Source organism: Genypterus blacodes, unplaced genomic scaffold (genome assembly GCF_046128005.1).
Source record: "Genypterus blacodes isolate CSIRO-AG114 ecotype Tasmania unplaced genomic scaffold, CSIRO-AGI_Gbla_v1 ptg000143l_1, whole genome shotgun sequence".
Classification (NCBI taxonomy): domain Eukaryota; kingdom Metazoa; phylum Chordata; class Actinopteri; order Ophidiiformes; family Ophidiidae; genus Genypterus; species Genypterus blacodes.
The window spans coordinates 1693649-1712500 of record NW_027466945.1 but is presented as its reverse complement, the minus strand read 5'-3'; the positions used below and the strand labels follow the sequence as shown (position 1 = coordinate 1712500).

At 45.4% G+C, this 18852-nt stretch overlaps 3 protein-coding genes across 8 annotated transcripts in view; 2 read left to right on the top strand and 1 right to left on the bottom strand.

The window, feature by feature from the left end:
- The window catches only part of dpf3 (double PHD fingers 3), a 17350-nt gene extending 9102 nt beyond the window's left edge, over positions 1–8248 (top strand). The window contains exons 4-12 of one of the 5 annotated variants that reach the window (XM_076165410.1): positions 549–682; positions 909–1004; positions 1203–1275; positions 1708–1749; positions 2731–2874; positions 2974–3102; positions 5929–6041; positions 6493–6574; positions 6745–8248. In XM_076165410.1, the coding sequence (XP_076021525.1) occupies positions 549–682; positions 909–1004; positions 1203–1275; positions 1708–1749; positions 2731–2874; positions 2974–3102; positions 5929–6041; positions 6493–6574; positions 6745–6812 (881 nt within the window). In that variant the 3' untranslated portion in view covers positions 6813–8248. Of the gene's footprint in view, positions 1–548; positions 683–908; positions 1005–1202; positions 1276–1707; positions 1750–2730; positions 3103–4391; positions 4956–5928; positions 6042–6492; positions 6575–6744 lie in introns of those variants that run through there. The other 4 variants (XR_012965044.1, XM_076165411.1, XR_012965045.1 and 1 more) reach the window with 4 other exon arrangements.
- Positions 8249–8987: 739 nt separating this feature from the next.
- LOC143012330 (protein LEG1 homolog) lies at positions 8988–11053 on the bottom strand. Its single transcript, XM_076165413.1, has 8 exons — positions 10668–11053; positions 10368–10454; positions 10227–10300; positions 10024–10128; positions 9770–9888; positions 9516–9657; positions 9319–9415; positions 8988–9157 (listed from the first exon to the last, which is right to left on the bottom strand). Exons 1-8 carry the CDS (start codon positions 10966–10968, stop codon positions 9006–9008), a joined length of 1077 nt encoding a protein of 358 aa, XP_076021528.1. The 5' UTR covers positions 10969–11053; the 3' UTR covers positions 8988–9005.
- A 974-nt stretch (positions 11054–12027) lies between these two features.
- stx7l (syntaxin 7-like) lies at positions 12028–16636 on the top strand. 2 transcript variants are annotated; one of them, XM_076165417.1, is made up of 11 exons: positions 12046–12086; positions 12698–12788; positions 12860–12953; positions 13063–13132; positions 13304–13394; positions 13484–13621; positions 14122–14168; positions 14314–14404; positions 14488–14560; positions 14671–14753; positions 15242–16636. In XM_076165417.1, the coding sequence occupies exons 3-11, from the start codon at positions 12869–12871 to the stop codon at positions 15335–15337; spliced, it is 774 nt and encodes a 257-aa protein (XP_076021532.1). In that variant the 5' UTR covers positions 12046–12086; positions 12698–12788; positions 12860–12868; the 3' UTR covers positions 15338–16636. The 2 variants fall into 2 exon arrangements, with proteins under 2 accessions (XP_076021531.1, XP_076021532.1); XM_076165416.1 differs by having other exon boundaries at positions 12028–12086; positions 12698–12953.
- The last annotated feature ends 2216 nt before the right edge of the window (positions 16637–18852 follow it).

Genomic DNA, 18852 nt, shown 5'->3' with positions numbered 1-18852 from the left:
CCTCCCTCTCCTTGGAGACTCAAAGAAAAGGGGGTGCAATCGGTGTGAGGATGGTGGATGAAGGGGAGGAAAACAATTGAAGGCGGAGGAATAAAACGGAGGGAGGTGTTCAGTGGAGAAGGAGGGGAGGGTGGAGGGGGGCGGCAGGTTGAGGGAATCAGACGGGGTAAAGTCAAAGTCAACCGGCTCACATGGACACAAAGGGAGGAGGAGGAGGACAGAGAGGAGACGCAGAGGAGCAGCAGCTCTGCCTTCAATAAGACAAGCTTACAGCCTCGGCAGCCATGTTTACTTTATTTCCTATCAGCACTTTCATCCTGATGTTAAAGGTGAAATATAACTGCTGTTTCTCATTTCCAGTTCATACACACAGAGAGAGAGAGAGAGAGAGAGAGAGAGAGAGAGAGAGAGAGAGAGAGAGAGAGAGAGAGAGAGAGAGAGAGGGTACAGGATATCAATGTAGAATCAATGTTACTTAACAAGCAGGATGACACACACCACATGTTCTCCTTCTCTTACCTCCATCCCGTCTCCACTGATCACCACAGAAGCTGAGCTGGCTCCCAAGCGAGAGGGGCCCCCTGGGGAGGCCACAGCCCTGGAGGCCCTGCTGAGGGGGGAGAGCCTGCTGGAGAAGAAGAGCAGCATCAATAAGGAGGAGGAGACCATGCTGGAGATACAGGTGCGTTTCATCCACCTACACTGGGTTTCAGTGAGTTATAACACAGGTGCCCGCTTCCATTAGCTCCACTTTCACAGTTCTATGATGACTATGTGAGAAACTACAATATAGGTGGAAATACAGTCGGTCTCTTACCCTAACATGACAATTTCACCATACAAGACTTTAAATCAGTGAACCCTTAGTCACTTTTGTGTGTGCTTGTGTGTGTGTGTGTGCATCATAGAGGGTCCTAGAGGCAGATGAAAATGGGGATGGCTTCCAGGATGACGAAGACTTTGAGATGGATACTCCAAAGAGAAAGAACAGGAACAAAGGCAAAGTGAGTACACAGTACAAACACACAGTACACAGTACATACAGTACCTACAGTACATACAGTACATACAATACACAACACATACACTTCATACAGTGTAGTTGCTACCATGAAAGCAGAGCAGATTGTAGTAAAATGTTGAACTGAAGCCAAAATGTTGTTCTAATGTTAGTAATCTTATTGAATTGTGTTTGCTTTCAGAGCAGAGGACCGGGTCGCAGGAGGACAGAGCCCGTCAACACTGAGGACCAGGACAAACCTTACGTCTGTGACAGTAAGAGGACAGAAAGCGTCTCAATCTGAATCCTGTTCTCACCTGAAGCTTTGAAAATTTGGCAGAATCTGATTTGTGCTCTGGGGGGGGGGGGGGGAACGGCCGCCTCATCTGTCACATCCATTAAGCCTCACGTGTCTCCATGCTGATGATTACCAAGATGTGTGTTTTGAATATCGGTCATCTGCCTTCACCTTTCAACGACGGCGCCCTTCCTTCCCTTTCTAAGAGCTCCTCTGCAGCATGAAGAAAGAGTTTGACGTGGCTAGGCATGCAACTCTGCTACTCAGAGAGAAACGCCTTGCTTTAGGGACGGATTGTTCCCGTGGGGACGTCGATAGTGAGCCTCAAGCAAATGGAGTGGCATCTTTTATTTTGTGTCTTGTGCTGTCTTTCTTTTATCGTTTGCCTTTTGTGTCTTCTCTGTTCCAGATAGATACAAACAAAAGCATAACTCAAAAAGGGCTGAAGAAGGTATCGGCCGCCATCTTATCTCTTCTAGGGGCTTCATGAAACGCTTCTTTATGACTGTTTGCTGTGGGATTGGCTGCTGAATGCTAATTTTGGCGATATCTGCTGCTTTAAGCTCTTCCTGCTACAACGCTTCCTGAGCTCAGTGCATTGCATGACACTAACACTCCGCCATGCACCTTTACTCCTTTTTACTAAATAGCAGGCTTTTCTAGACGTGTACGTCTGAACTTAAGGTCACAGACAAGGTTGAGAAGATATTCAGCATTGACTTGCCACATCTGTTGGTCTGGTGGTCTTCTCAGCAGGCCTGTGAATAGAATAATAATAGAATAAAAGCTGTCGTAGAAGAAGTTATACGTTTATTGAGACACAAATATATTCCTCGTAGCATCTAAGCATTGCATCGCTAGACCAACAGATGAGGCAAGTTAACAGCAGATGTCACTAGAATACTTACAACAAAACAGTGTCAGTGACTTAGTTCAGGTGTGAGATTCCTGAAAGTTGTGACGTTTTGTAACATATCTGGGGTTTCACTTTAATGCTAAATGCAAAGCATGCACCAAAGATCTGTAAGCTGCAGCTGAACTGAAGCTGCACAGTGGGACGCATGTTTCTGAGGTCTCCTACCTGTGACCGGATCCACAGATTTGGACGCTGTAGAGTGCAGTGTAAGCTGTGTGTGCGTGTGTGTGTGTGTGTGTGTGTGTGTCCTGAGATCTGGTGGGTGATTAATGTAACTGAAGTTGCCATAGAAACGCCTACAGCATTGATTATAACAGTAATGCAGGACAGATGCACGAAGGGAAACTTCTGTGACGGTTACAGTTTGGTGTGTAGAGTTCACCACTGATTACAAGAATGTGAACATGACTAAATTGTCTAAATTCAATACAAACCAACAAACAGCAAAATACTGACGATGAGTTGAAATCTCTCTGTTGTGTCCTTAACGTGATGTGATGTGTTGTTTACTTCTAGTCTGTGGGAAACGCTACAAGAACCGTCCGGGCCTGAGCTACCATTACACCCACACTCACCTGGCAGAGGAGGAGGGAGGAGAGGAGGAGAAGGAGTCGCCCGAATTGCCTCCGTCCCCACCGCACAGCTACGATAACCACAAACGTAAGGCTCTTAGTGCACAAACACACACGCCACCGTCGCACTTCCTGTCACCCAGACGCACCAGAAGGTCACACGTGTCTCGTCTCTCCCTGCCGACAGCTCAGAAGGCCCCGGACGGCACCATCATCCCCAACGACTACTGTGACTTCTGCCTGGGCGATCAGGACTCTAACAGGAAGACGGGCCAGGCCGAGGAGCTGGTCTCCTGCTCTGACTGTGGACGCTCCGGTGAGTCCAACCTCAGCAGAGGTGTTAAAAGAACAAGAGACTCTTACTCTGCTGAAACCTAACAGAGCTCATCCTTTGATTTGTGTCTTCTACACATCCCATTTTTGTTTCACTTGCTTCCTTTTTTACCCACAATCTTGTTCATGTGTATTTCTTGCTTCTTGCTATGTTTACTTTTGCTTTGTGGCCTAAAGGTATAAGGATACTTTCCATCAAATATTCATTTAGAGGAATACTTGTGTAATTGTATTGGAAGTCACATCATTGCACTTACTACACAACATCACTGCAAAGTCTAGTCAGGCTGGATTGGTTTGCTTGAATTGAAATCACTTAAGCTCTTTTAAGGATTCACCTTTTGAGCATTTGCTGTTTTTTCCAAACGAGTATATCAGAACTGTTACATTAATAATAACCAATAATCAGGCACAGTCGCTGGAGTTTTCAGTATGTCCAGCAAGTGGCAGCATTACATCTGTGGCATAAATAAACTACATGTGTTGTGTGAGATAACTACCTAATAATACACTGGCAAATTCGGTTGTCCAAACATTTTTACGGCACAAATTAAACTAATAAACATTAATGCTACATCAGTTAAGACAACAGATATCCTCAAATAACCATCGTCTCAAAAATACCAGCTCTGAGTGCCCTCCTACAAAAGCCCTGGTCCATTGTGTGGCTACTTTGTCCACCAAAATAACCACAACAACAAAAAAGAATATGCAGATTGGTCATTTTGTACCCGATCATCCTTGTGTTCGTGTCAGCAGCTCTTTGTCAAACTGACCTGTGTCTTTATCTGAAGATGGTTTGATTGGTGTGCAGTCAATCAGTGTCACTGGTGATACGTTTAGGGGTTTTCACTGGGTTGTCAATGAGCCTTAAAAGAGCCAACAGCAGGAAGTCGCTGCTATCTATCGATTTGTAGGATCCGCTGCTTGCTTCCACCCTGCATGCTTCCTTTTCCATGTCCGCCTGTCAACACGATCATCAGTCTCAGAACTTCTGCCTGTAGGCGACACGCATTTACTCCTTTGTTTCTCAGTTGTCATGCATCTCCTCATGGCGCATTTGGCTGCATTTTTTTGTTTCTTTTACCTCTTTTTTCCATACCAGCCGAGGCCGCAGGACCTCTGAGCAAAGCATTCACGGAAGTCATTGCGAGCCCCAGACGCACAATAGAGAGAGAGTTTGCATTTCAGCTACGGTAGAGTTGTCAGAACGTCTGCCTGAGAGTGTGTGGCCTTGTTTGTGTTGCTCTGACGCTGATGTTTTCATGGTAGCTGGAAGAGGAGGAGTGAAGAAGGATGGGAGGAAGCCGAGCGCTCTTGAAGAATTGTTCGGCGCCGCGTCAGACAGCGAGGCGTCCACGTTTCACGGCTTTGAAGAGGCAGAGGTGGAAGACATTTTCTTTTCGGATGATGATGCCGTGGCTGCCTGCGCCTTACTGACTTGAGTTGGACCTTGTGGCAATGAAAATATTTTCATATTAGATGTTTAATGGACTACAGTGTCGCCTGAGAACTCACTGGATTAATTCTGAACTCTTGGAGGATATGAAGGATGTCTGCACCTTTGAAGGACAAATAAAGTCAGTTTTTGGACATTTTGTCTTCTTGGTGGATACAATTTTTACCTTATTCCTATGGATTTTGCTCTTTGATACTTAAGATATTTTTTCATTTTTCTTACAAAACCCCTTACACTTGACTGCGTAACTTTATCGAGGCTATAAGCCTTAACACGATGGGTGAAGACCCTGTGGACGGAGAGAAAAAGGAGTAATTGACATGAGGTCTCCATGGCAAACTGAACATGATTGGCCAGAGAGGACAGGTAGCCGAGAGGTAAGAGCCAATCGGCATTCCATTGCTCCTCTTAGGCATTCCAGTGAGTGGAAATGTTTACGCTGCTCCGTGCAAATCAAGACGATCGACCATCTGCTTCTTATCTAATCTCCAGTTCCTCAGTTTAGCTTTGGAGGCAGGCAGCAGCCTAAACATTCCTGCTTTAAATTCCACTCATGTTTGTCTTTATCCACCCAGCAGAGGCTGACAGGGAATGCCTTCTCTGTGTCTGGCTGCTTTCCCGGCCCAGATACCGCTCAGTTCATCCTTGATAATGGCTCATTCATGGCTCATTGATACCCCATTGAAACCTTGGTGTGCTGCTGATAACTGCATGAGATGCTTGAAGCGAGTAGATGAGGCGGCGTGCTGCAGGGAGGAGGAGGAGTGGAAAAGTGTTTCTCTCTCACCAGAAACCAAAACATTTCAGTGACAATTATGGATATGAAACATTTAAATGCATAATTAGCAGGGCTGAGCCTCAAGTCGAGTGTTTTAATATTCTGATGCCTAAACTGCTACATTCTGTCAGGCGGATTGCAACATGTATAGTTACAAAGTGCATTTGACTGGTTGAAGTGTTACAGTGTTTGTCTTTCTCTAGTAATCGCTCGTATTTTGTGGCTAACAGACGTATAAGGTCCATATAACTGAGTTGTTTTTCTCTTTTATATCTTTCGGCCATTAAGACTCAGTGCCTCTATGTTTTCTGCAGCAGTGAGATTATTAAATGTTTGTCTACACTGTGCAGAGGCTGCTTCAGGACATTCTGCTCAATTTCCTAGTGATTCAGTTAACTTCCTTAAAAACACACAAATACACATGTTGCAAGTTTGAACAGTTAATGATGAAATTGTATAAAATCACATTGTTATTCTGCATTCCAGGTCCTATTAGTCACATTTTATGTTATTTAGGATTTAATTTCATTTGAAAAGTGTTTTTTAACAGATCACACTTCAAATGTTTACAGGTCACCCCACGTGTCTGCAGTTCACTGACAACATGATGCAGGCGGTGAGGACGTACCAGTGGCAGTGCATCGAGTGCAAGTCCTGCAGCCTCTGTGGCACCTCGGAGAACGACGTACGTAGAGCGCATATTCCTCAAATCAATCTGGCGGGAGCAAATACAGTGATTATACAGACAAATGCTGCCCCAGGTGTTTGTACTTGATTGTGGAGCCCAGACTGTATTAAAATGTTGTTTCTCAAATGTATAAGGGTTGGGGTAACATTCTGCTTCAACCGTAGCAGAGTCTACAAATGTTCCAGTGGAAAAGAAAAGGTCAAAAGGTCGCCCCTGACTCTTGATTCAGATTTATTGCCTTTATTTTTCACGACTTCCTGCTTCTGGTGCAGATGTAGCTGAGAGGAAGAAGCACATGTGAACCCTGTGGATTGTGAAGTCATTCTTGCCGTTTTACTTTCCATTACATTTAGGTTTTGTTTGCCACAAAAAATACGGCCATTGAAATGAAATATAAATGATATTTTCTGGTGTTAAAAGCCTGAATGTTGCTGTGTTGCGTGTGCAGGACCAGCTGCTGTTCTGTGACGACTGTGACAGAGGATACCACATGTACTGCCTGAAGCCCCCCATGACCCAACCCCCTGAAGGTACAGCAGCTGGAGCTCACTCAGCTCCTCATACATTAGAAGATTTATGAAATTATAGCCTGCATGTTTAGAAGAGGCTGTAAACAAAGACCATATATGGGAAAAACAGAAAGACAAAGAATTCACCCTCTCACTCCTCTCTCTCTCTCACTCCTCTCTCTCTCTCTCAGGGAGCTGGAGTTGTCACGTGTGTCTGGACCTGTTAAAAGACAAGGCCTCAGCCTACGAAGAACCATAACTCCCTGGACATTCTCCATGCCCACACACACAGACACACATACACACACACACATTCACACACACAGTGACATACGTCCACATCTCATTTAAGATGCATAGTAGCAAGAAATCCAAGGTTTGTCTCAACATACACAGACACAGACTCTCTCCCCGTCTTTCCACACACACACACACACACACACACACACACACACACACACACACACACACACACACACACACACACACACACTATAGTGCATTAGCAGGCTCAGGGTAGTTTCCTGTGTGAGGCGCAGACATCCTCTACCTCTCTTAAAGCCAAGCGACACTCCAGATGCAAATTCCATCACTGTGCGTTCTGACTGTATATAGATCATGTACCAGCAGGCTGTCAGTCAGTCAGTCAGTCAGTCAGTCAGTCAGTCACTCTACCTCACCACTTCTCACAACATGGCGAGAGGACAAAGTAAGATTGATAAGGGCCAAACTCGTAAAGCCATTCTGAATGGTTCCTCTGAAATCTGCAGATGCAGGCAGATGCCCTCACCCCTCCTCACCCTCACCCCTCCTTTCCTCTCCCCTCCTCACCCTCACCCCTGCCCCCGACCCTTCACCCAATTGTAACTTGTTTCTGTGTTTTTTGGAAGCCGTCTCCTCCATTTGCTAAAGCGTTTGACTCGCCGCTGAAGATCTACGGTAGGAGAAGCCGAGTGGTTCTGAGTAATGTTTGTTTAAAATCCTCTCAGCTCTCCTGTGTTTAGAGTTTAAAGTGACGTCCCTGCGTGATATCTGAGGCCGCTCAGTGTGAGTTACGCCATCTTTCATAGGTTTTGTCCAACCGAGTAGAATTTATATCCTTCCCTAAGAGGAAATGAGGCCTGGACTATAATTCCTTCACAGCGTGGTGAAGGTTTTTTTTAATCCATGTCTGTTTATTGTGTCCTGGCCGTTGCTAGGAAACCACGGTGCTTAAGGTGACACTGTGTTTCTTTACATAAAGCGATTTATGTACGGTCGATTTCGGTAATTATTAAAGATGTTTAATTGGAAAGAATAATAAAGATTAAAGCCGATTTAGATTTTAGTACTGAAGTGCAAAACAAAGGATTACACACACACACGCAGCAGCTGCTAAAGCACCTCAGTGACACGCATGTGGAATAGTTTCTAAACTGCCAACCTTGAATACTGAAATTGTTTCTTTGTGTGGAGGAAAATGAGGTTGCACTGATCGAAACACTCTCCAAAATCAATCTCACACCCAGAATAAGCTCCAAGATGTGAGTCACAGATGAAGCAGTTAACACACACACACACACACACACACACACACTGAGTCAAACTGTGACAGGATCTCACTTTCTGCATTTGTCTTTTGTTTGGTGAGTTTGTATTTGACGCCGTGTTCTTACAGACAATCATGATCTAGTTATAGAGATGTTACATTAATAACGTGCAAAAAGTTCTATTGTGCTTTTCCCTCTGTATATACCTTTGTAATAGCATTTGTACTTAATGACATCATCTTCAGTCATTCAAGATCATACAGTAAGTTGTATTTTTGTTGAGGTAAATGTTACATTTTCTGTCTGAATAAAAACTTTTCCATAATTAATGTTTACATTGATTCAAGTGTGTCTTTCCTTTGGACCTTAAATCAGTTCTGACCCTGATTCAAAACATTACAATACATTATATTGCCACTAGGGGGCGATATTGACCAGGAGAGCAGATTAACAGGAAGTAATGACAGGGAAGATTCTTTAACATACAACATACTACATAGAACAACGAATGTTCAGTTATTTATGGGGCGTTAACCCAAACTACAAATCTATAAATAGATAAAAAAGATAGAGCTTACTTTAAATTGAACTTTTACCTTTATCTATAAATAGATATAGGTAAAAGTTCTGAAGAGGTTCTGTTAGAATCGTGCAGAACAACAAAGTGTAAGTTGCCTCCTGTGTTGTGTGTCAGACATTGCCCACACACACATTACAATGCAACTTAAAATGTTGCTTGTAGGTAAACAAGTGAGTCAAAATCACATCTGTATATTACAAACACACACACACACACACACACACACACACACGCATCACTGCACAAATATGAGAAATCTTATTCTTTATTTGTGTAATTTTGACAAAAGAATTACAGATATTCTAAGTGGAAAGAAACGTGTGTGTGTGTGTGTGTGTGTGTCTCAGCAGCCTGTAGTCATCCCGTAGATGATGGTGAGGAATTTGGAGGTGGCGAAGGTGGGATCCAGCATGAGACTCTCCATCATTGCGCTGCCTCTCTGCCGGTTGCTCACTGAACACATGACGGTACGCCACGTGCGCGGCACCAGTCCACCTGAGGGAGAACAGCAGGGGATCATTACGCTAGATTGGACCTTTGACCCCTTTTGTCATTTCAATCTGATTCATAAAGTTTTTGCTTCTTTGCGTGTGTGTGTGTGTGTGTGTGTGTGTGTGTGTGTGTGTGTGTGTGTGTGTGTGTGTGTGTGTCCTTACCCATTAAAGTGTTAATATTTGCCATCCAGGAGAACACTGACACTGAGTGGTTCTCCTCCGCACTCAGATCAGCGATGTTTGGAGCTTGGTCTCCCTCCTGCATGAGAACATGAAAGAGACACGTCAGCTCATTCATACAAGAAATAGAAAAGCAGATTGATTTAGAGATGTGTGTGTGTGTGTTTGTGCGTGCGTACCCGCAGTACTCGGCCTGGCAGCGGGGCGGCGATCATGCCAGCTTTCTTCAGAGTGAAGTGTGTGTGTGCTGCTGCTGCGTACTCTGCAGAGGACAGCCAGCTTTTGATGAATGTAGTTTCTGGACCGGAATAAGAACTCAGCCTAGAGGAGGAGAAAAGAGATGGATGGATGGATGGATGGATGGATGGATGGATGGATGGATGGATGGATGGATGGATGGATGGATGGGTGGATGGGTGGGTGGATAGATTACTTGGCATTGCAGACAGGAGAAGCCTGCATTGAGGCTGTTTGGGCCGCCCAGTAGAGACCCAGGATGATGTCCTTCTTGTCCTCCTCAGGAAGAGGAGAGGCTGCGGAATCCTTAAGACCCTACAAACACACACACAGACACACACACAGTTAAAAATAAGTGTTAAAATTATCAAAAGCAATCAGTCTCTCCGTTTCTCTCTCTCTCCCTGTGTGTATGTCTGTGTGTGTGTGTGTGTGAGAGAGATTCTATACCTGGTAGAACGCATCCCATTTGGTCATGGCATCAGGGTGGCGAGTAGAACAATCGTCATAGGTGGCACAATAGTCTGTCACGCCTGCAGGCACTTGCATCTGGACCTATCATCATCATCATCATCATCATTATCATCAACAACAACCGAAATAGAACCCAAAGTGCCTGACATAGCAAACAAACTTTGAAAGTTTGAGAATACCTGGAATCCTTCTCCCAAAAGGCCCTGCTTGGTGGCCGACAGGAAGGACATCACAGACACGAAGTAGGTGATACCTGGAGGAGAGAGAGTGGGGTTACTAATCTGTGTGTGTGTGTGTGTGTGTGTGTGTGTCGTACTTACAGCCAGAGAAGCTCTCTGTAGAGATACACATGGGATCGCCTGTTTGCAGACCGCAGGTTGTGGTTCCAGTCGGGTCGGCAAAACGCCCTGTGAAAGACAAACATTATGCAAGAAGATCACCGTGTGTATCCTGCAGTTAAAGGTCAAGGGTCTGATGGTGTTGCGATGTTTAAGATTGATCTGTGTGTCACATTCAAACGGGCAATAATGCATATCGGCGTATTTGGGATTCTGTCATTGAGCAGCAAAAGCCTTATTGATAAAAAATGATTAAATAAATGAATAAGTAAAGCTCTCTACCTGATGTTAGAAACCATCCGAGCTGCACCGTCAAACCCCACACAGGATTGGCTGTAGCGTCTGTCCCCATGGAGCCCATGTAGGGGTTGGTGGCAGAGATGAGCAGGCGGTACAGGCTCATGCGGTGCAGGTAGTCCCAGGGGTTTGGACTCACAACACCGCCGTCCTGGATGGGCAGGCCGGTCAGCTGGTCCACGGTTTGAGCCCACAGGATGGGCGTTCCATTTTCCAGGACTACGGCGGCGGTGGCGAGAGACGCGGCGCAGGCCAGGAGGAGGCACAGGGCCGAGGGACGAAGCATGGCTGCAGAGGAAGAAGAAGAGGAGAAGGAGAAGGCTTCTGCTCTGGGCTGAGGGCTGCCTGGGTTATATGTGCTGGTGGTCAGTAAACACACCCCCCACACACACACTGACACAAGTTTGTCCACATGGGGAGCTGACTTTGATGTAATGAACCTTCAGAGTGAGATAAGAGAACGTACGCTCAGCACACGGCCGTCCAAACACAGCACACACACACACACAGTTTGGATGATGGAATACACATGGATGGAAACAGATCATTGGATTCCCTCATAGGTTCTTTGGATGTCACCTGACTTTAACATGCTGATAAGCAGCTTCTGAGTACATGAAGATAACAGCTCTGACATGTCAGTCAACAGTCATGACCTCCATGTGCTGTACTGTGCTGAAGATTAGAACATCTGGAGTTCAGTTTGAACCTGAAACCTCTGGACAGGATGAGAACAAAAACCTCCACAAATCCTTCACCTGACTGGAAGAAGCTGCAGTCTCACACACAAACACACAAACACACACACACACACACACACACACACACACACACACACACGTGTGTGCGCGCACACACACACACACACACACACACACACACACACACAGAGCAACATGAAGAAATACTGCACTGTTTATTTAAGATTATTACGACTAATTCATCATTATATAACACATTTCCTTGTGTCTCTAAATGTTGACATCTTACGAATCCAGTAAAATGTCAAAATCATGCTGCCTCCTAAACCTTTTTGAAATGTTTAAAACATCTTTTAGAATAAGTGAAGCTTAATTTGCACCACAAATATGAACAACATCGACTTCAGATCGAATGAAGAAATGAGAATAAAGAACTGCAGAAGAGTAACAAGTGATGCCAGATGTTATGGTGGTTAGCATCATCATCATCATCATCAAATATGTGTCACAATCTTCATCTGCAAAATCACAATCAAATCACTGTGAGTCACTAAACACACAACAAACATTCACATTGATAACACAGTGTATGACATATGAAATAACACAGATCACGTGTGCGTGTGTGTGTGTGTGTGTGTGTGTGTCATGTGACGGGGGAGTGGCGCCTCATCAGGAAACCGCCGCTGCTCTTCACTATACGGTAAAAACTAAACTTTACTCATCCGAACTCAACACGAACCGAACAATCGGGACTCAGACGTGTTTGGGTTTAGAACGCGACTGTGTGACGCGATTTAAAGCTGAAGGGAAGGGAGTTAAGAGCAGAAGCAAAGTCTGATCCGCCCGCGGCTCTGAGTCCAGCTGCGACGCGACGAGTTCAGAACCAACGAACCGAACCGAACACACGAAACACGCAGAGATCAGACAGAACCAGGGGGAGAATAATTATGATTAATGTCAAGCTGCGTGTGTGTAGCTCAGTGAAGTCTGGGTGTGATTTCCGCATTGCAACTTCAAGCGCGCACGCACACACACGCACACACACACACACACACACACACACAGAGATTAAATGTCTCGTTTCGTTGAGATAAAGCAGCTAAAGTAAACTCCGCCGCAGTGATAACGTTCAAACAAGAATAAGTCTGAACGTTTCTCAGCAGAAGGTTGTTGGTTCAAAGCCTCACGTGCACGCGGGCCATTCTGAACCTTTAGAGTCAGAAGAGTGTGAGGAAAGTGTATGGAAGTGTTGTGTTGAAGTGATCGAGGGGAGAAGGTCCTGGGTTTAAATCCCGCTGCTCTGCCTTGTAGGTAAACCTCCTGCAGGTGTGAGTGAGTTTGGTCCGTCTGTGTGCTGGGATCGGCTCCAGCCCCCCCTGAGACCCTGAACGAGGACCAGCAGGTCTGGACCGGCAGATGACTCACAACCTGTCAATCACCTCAGAGTGACTCACAGACTCTTTGTCCTCTCAGACCTCCATCATGGCCTACCAGGCCGGCGTCCCAGAGGAGCCTGCTGCTTTGGCTCAGTACATCGGCTCCAACATCCACAGGCTGACACTGCTGAGTAATACACACACACACACAGACACACACACACACACACAATTAATCCTTATTTATGTATTAATTTACGCGTGAGTATGAACTTATCCTGAGTGTTTCTTCCTCTGCAGCCTCCGACCTGCAGAGGGCAGTGTCTAAGCTGGAGACGGAGCAGGACACCAGCCAGCTGAGACACACACTGTGAGTGACAGTCTGATGAACTGCTCTGGGTCCCATGATACTTGTCTTGTCTATCTGCCTTCCGTCCTGTCCTGTCTGTCTGCCTTCTTTCCTGTCTGTGGTCATCAGTCTTGAGGTCTGTTGAATCAAAGCATTCTTCTTGCCTGATGTCATTTTGTGATTGGTCACCAGGCAACAGAAACAACAAGAAGGCAACCAGCTGGCCAAAGAGACGGACCGACTGATCAAAACGTTCGGCGCGCTTCCTGCCGGCCCCGATCAGGTACCGACACGGTCGCTGACCTCATCCGTGACCTCGGCCCCTGATACAAACGGTCCCAGGTGCCTTAACCCTCATGTTTCTCCCCCCAGCGGCAGAGGAAGCTGCAGAAGGAGCGTCTGCTCAACGACTTCTCCAGCGCCCTGAACAGCTTCCAGAAGACCCAGCGCCAAGCCGCCAACAAAGAGCGAGAGTTTGTGGCCCGAGTGCGAGCCAGCTCCAGGGTGTCGGTACGTACGGCGGCCGGCCCGGGACCCCCCCACCCGCTGAGGTCACAGGGTCACTGTGACCTCAGCGGGTGGGGGGGTCCGGTCAATAATTAGACATTGAACTTTGCTACGCAGGTTCATCGGCCACAGAGGTCCCAGAGTTCAGCTTCCTACTCTAACCCAGAGATTAGAATGAGTTTAAATGGATAGATATCATTAAAGTGACTATAGGGAGGTGTGCAGAGGTTCAGGTTTTGTGTGTTATGGCAGGTTAGGTTAGACTCTGTTTTGCTCTGGAGAGTCTGATCACTTGGCAACTGCGTCTCTGTGCAGCAGTACGAGGAGCAGCTGGTGCTCCAGGCGTTCCTTTTTGATCATGAGAAGGAGAAACAGATATTACTCCATATAGCACCATGTACAGTCAGTGGAGTGTGTGTGTGTCATGGATGTGCCTCCTCACACACTCACAGAGAAGAATCCACTCTGCTGTACTTTCTAATTCTCCACATTTGCATTGACAGGGCGGCCAGCCTGATGAAGGCTTTGGACATGTGGCTCCTTTTGCCAGGTTGGTCCTCTGCTGCTTCTCCTCATGTCCCCTCATTGAGTCCTCCTCTTCCTCCTTATATTAATGCTTCCAGCACGATCGTCTCATTATCACTGCCTCCTGTTATGTATGTAAACAAACCGCGTGTCTACATTTGTCACGGCAGCGATTCCCAGATCCAGGCTGAGGCCGAGGCCATCACCGAGGACGACCTGAGGCTGATCCAGGAGAGGGAGCTGTCAATCAGGCAGCTGGAGGTACGGAGACCAGATCAGGCGTCCGCACGACACCGCAGCCGATCACTTGATATGATTGACAGGCGTGAATCTCTCTGTTACAGTCTGACATCACAGACATCAATGACATCTTCAAGGATCTGGGCATGATGGTGCACGAGCAGGGAGACATGATCGGTGAGCAGGAACCGCACGCCATCCAAACAAACAAACTTATGGGTCCAGTTTGTTGTCTCCCCCTGGTGGTTTGTTATATTATCACACTGTGTTTGATTTGCATTTCGCAGACAGTATAGAGGCCAATGTGGAGACGGCAGACACTCATGTCCAGAGCGGCACGCAGCAGCTGTCCCGCGCCGCAGACTACCAGGTAGGACACACACACACACACACAGAGGGCCGAGACGAGGACAGGATTAAAGAGAGAGAGGGAGAAGGAGAGAGAGAGAGAGAGAGAGATGTGGGCAGTCAGTGTGTCAGAGATGTGCGGACTCCTTTATGTAACCCAGTTGTTAATCAACGCGTTTAGGCAAATAAAGGCTTGAGAGCCGGCGGCCTGAGGAGGAAGATAGGAGCAGAGGAACGAGCTGATCCTGCTGTGACTCACTGAAACATGGAGGCACTGAAGAGGGAAAGAGACTGCGGTTATTAGACTTAGGAGAACTTAACAGAACATTTAACAAAAGTAAAGATGTCAGGAGAAGAAGGGGAGAGTTAGTTTGCTGTCAGGTAGAAACCTTGTATTTCTAAGTTACAGGGTTTCAGATCAGCAGGTAAATATGTAATCAGTCAAATGGAACCACATGTGCTCAGTTTAGCCTCTTCTCTCTCTCTCTCTCTCTCTCTCTCTCCTCCCAGCGGAGCTCCCGGAAGAAGATCTGCATCCTGTTGATCGTATTGGCTGTAGCTGCTGTGATTATAGGAATCATCATCTGGGCGTCACTCAAAAACTGACAGCCTTCCTCCTCCTCCGCCTCCTTCAGTCCTCTTCCTCCCTTTGGTTTCATTCCTCTAACGTTGTGGGAACGGTTAAGATTGTCTGCGTCTCTTTTGTGTATTGATTGTCTTGATCTTTGAACGCCGCCGTCCCCTCTGATGAGACCGCACACTGTGAAAGCGTCCGGCTCCTTCTTCACCATCCAGATGATGAAGACTCAGGTCCTCGTTATCTGGATACGCCTGCAGTTTCACAATTGGATGTAATGCGAGACGCTAAAAAGAGCTTTTCAGTGTTCGTGTGTTGGTTCGTCTCTGCGGTTACTGAACAACAGGTGATGAGCAACAGTCGCTGCCTTTAATAATGTTGTTGGGTCAATAATACACAGACGACGCTTCTGTTGGAGGGCCAATGAAGCAGCGGGTCGTTTGGTCAGACGAAGTTCAGGTTAGAGGTGAAAAGCCGACACGCTGAAAGTTTATAAGGAGAATTTATTTGGAATGAACTCAAATCAGCTGTAAATCGTAGAATAATACGGCCAAGCTCAATTCAGGTTTCTTCTAATCCAGTCTGTAGTGTGATGAAACTAATCCTTTAATCTCTTATTCTTATGCAATTTCAATGAAAAGTAATTACAAGCTAAGTTTTAGTCATTCCGTAATGGTTTGGAATGGAACGCTCCCCTGTGGGTCTTCATCAAGAGCCCATGTAGAGCCCGAGCAGATTGTTTGAGATGATGATGATGATGGTGAAGCGTGTGTGTATGTGTGTGTGCTGCAGACTCACTACTGTCCTCCATGATTCTGTTAGTGTGTTTCTGCTTCAGTTTAGTCAAATATACAAAGATGTTTTCAATTTTTATGACTCAATCCTGATTAGTATGAATAAAAAGAATATTTAGGTCAAGTAAATACTTATTCCGATGATAATTTTACATCCCTGTTCAACTCAGATGTGCAGGATATAAAGGATCAATGAGTTGAAGCAGGAACTATAAACTGTTTTGACTGGTTTAGATTTGATTTGACACTTTATTGATCCAATGCTGGAAATGATTTTTGACACAAGCGACTCAACACCTGTACACTTCTACATCTGAAGCTTTCAGATTCATATCTGTGTGTATTTTCATAAAATTGTGTATCTAGTTGGGCTGGGAAATATGAGACATGAAAATGAATGAATACAAAACTTTGTTGAAGTACTAAATGTTCCCCGGCTGCCATGACGACTGGTTTAACACTTGAAAGCCAAAGTTTGATATTTGACTTGAATTTGTAATTTCACTATCTATTATAATAAACAATGAACTCTGACCTGTAGTGTTGATCCATCCAGTGTGCAGCTCATCTACAGGGCTACAGCCTAGTGCCTTGCTCAAGGGCCAAACCTCGAAAGCATCAGATACTTCAACCTCACAACCTTTTTACGCCGGAGAGAAACAGGGAGTAGACGGAAATTCCACAGCGAAAAGATCCTGGCTGGCATGGGAATGGAACCCAGGACCTTTCTGCAGTGAGACAACAGTGCTTAAATGGAGAAGTGACCCACTGAGGGATTATGACCACAGAAAATTAGGTCAGGGAGCCATGAGAGAGAGAGAGAGAGAGAGAGTGAGGTCAGGAAGCAGACGGAAGTGGCTCCTGGGTGTCGGTGGGATTTGGACGCAGACCTGGAAGTGACAGCTCGCCATCACGCAGTGAGCCCAGGTTTAACTTGGCAGTGCTGCAGGTGAGGTGTGTGTACGTCAGCTGGACCTGGAATACTTTGGTCACAGACAAAGTCACAGGGTACTGCAAAGAGCCGAGCAGGAGTTTCCTTTCTGAACCACATTCACGATCATACGAGGAACCTGAGGCAGAACGCAGAGGGACACACACAGCATCATCACGCGTCCTCCACACACACACACACACACACACACACACACACAAAGTCATGTCCCACATGTGACCGTATGATTGAGCGTCATTACGGTTTTCTTTGAACTTTACGTTTCCATCTGTGCAGAATGAGAGGTTGGGATGTTTGATCTGGGAATTGTGAATAATCATCAGGAATATGTCTGGAAAAACGGTGTATTAATAATAACCTCTCAGACTTGAATGCAGATGTTGTAGACAGAGTGGGGGTCATACAAAACATTGTATTGAAAGTTATTCACAAGTATATATGTATATATTCTCAACTTCAAACACACAGCTATGCAGGACACCAGGGTTATATATTGCAATGTCTCACACTTTGGTGCATGTACACACTGTTGTTTCCGGAATTTCGGCGGAAATGTAATTTCAAGTAAAGTCAAATACGTTGAGCTAAAAGAAGACATTCCATAAATTGACATGAATTCACATAGATGTACATGAACTGAAATAGATACGATGATTTCGGAAAACATGGACCAAATTGTTTTTGTTTATGAGATGCCCATATCTTGGCAAATGTATTTAAATTTATTATAATTTGTTCTAATTTATTCTAATTCATTCCACGGTATTTAAATTTATTCTAATTGATTCCAATTTGTGGTTTTGAAATCATCTTACAGTGTCAACAAATGTGGATTAATGCTTGAAATGCTTCATATCATACATATTTTTTTCCTATTTCAGCAATATGCTCAGTATTTCTGGATGAATGTGGGCTAATTCATGTCGGTCGTTCCTCTCATGATAAGACTTTGCCCTGATCCTTGAGTGTTTTTCCTTTTCATTTATTTTTACTGCGCTTCAGTCGGCTGCTGTAGGAATCCTGGCCGGAGCGTCAGAGGGGGAAACTTTCCATCCTGCTCATAATAAAACATGAATGAATCTCTGAGGACTTTTTTCCTTTTCTTTTTGCACTCTGATGCTGGAAATCACAGATGAATCCAGAGCCTTGACTCAGTGGAGAGACGGGACCAGGAAGTTATCAGTCAGCTGTGATGTGGAGACTCATCAGGACAAACACTGGTAGACTGGAGGAAGGATGAGAGGAATCACCTCCGACTGCTACGCTCAAGAAAACTGAACTCTCATAGTTTCTATTGGGTAAAAAGGCCAGGACACTCACTTCTCTGGATAAATATTCATCACTGCCAACAGGGGGCGTTGCTGCACCGCCTTACTTTACTTACAGTTGATGGCTTTACCTTGACACACAGTAAGTACATTTCCATATGTACTCTTATGTAACTTTATGACTCTAGTACCCAATAAAAATGCCAGTTTCCGTGGCAATTTCCAAGTATGACACAATGCCTGAAACATCTAACCTACAGGAGACACAGTGTACAGTCAACACTGAGGCTGTTTACCGCCCACGTGAGAGAGCAGGACAGTGGGAACGCCACAACACACGACACACATCCAGAGTCTAAAGTCTCAATGAACTTAACAATGCAAAATAACCTCTAATGTTGATTCTAGAACAAAGGTGTCTGAGAAAAACATCTAACCTTCAGTCAAACCTTGTGTTATAACATTGTAGGACGGCGCTGCAGATGAAGATGAGTTCTGCTAGATCCGTCACGTTTACTCTCTAATAGGAG

Bases quoted from the DNA above. Each gene is read 5' to 3' on its own strand.
- LOC143012330 (XM_076165413.1), bottom strand. From the start codon at position 10,968: ATGCTTCGTCCCTCGGCCCTGTGCCTCCTCCTGGCCTGCGCCGCGTCT. The intron at 10,455-10,667 runs GTAGAGAGCTTT...TGTCTTTCACAG, and splicing joins CGGATGGTTTCTAACATCAG to GGCGTTTTGCCGACCCGACT. The intron at 10,129-10,226 runs GTATTCTCAAAC...TGATGATGATAG, and splicing joins TTTTGGGAGAAGGATTCCAG to GTCCAGATGCAAGTGCCTGC.
- stx7l (XM_076165416.1), top strand. From the start codon at position 12,869: ATGGCCTACCAGGCCGGCGTCCCAGAGGAGCCTGCTGCTTTGGCTCAG. The intron at 14,169-14,313 runs GTTGGTCCTCTG...TTGTCACGGCAG, and splicing joins CATGTGGCTCCTTTTGCCAG to CGATTCCCAGATCCAGGCTG. The intron at 14,754-15,241 runs GTAGGACACACA...CTCTCCTCCCAG, and splicing joins CCCGCGCCGCAGACTACCAG to CGGAGCTCCCGGAAGAAGAT.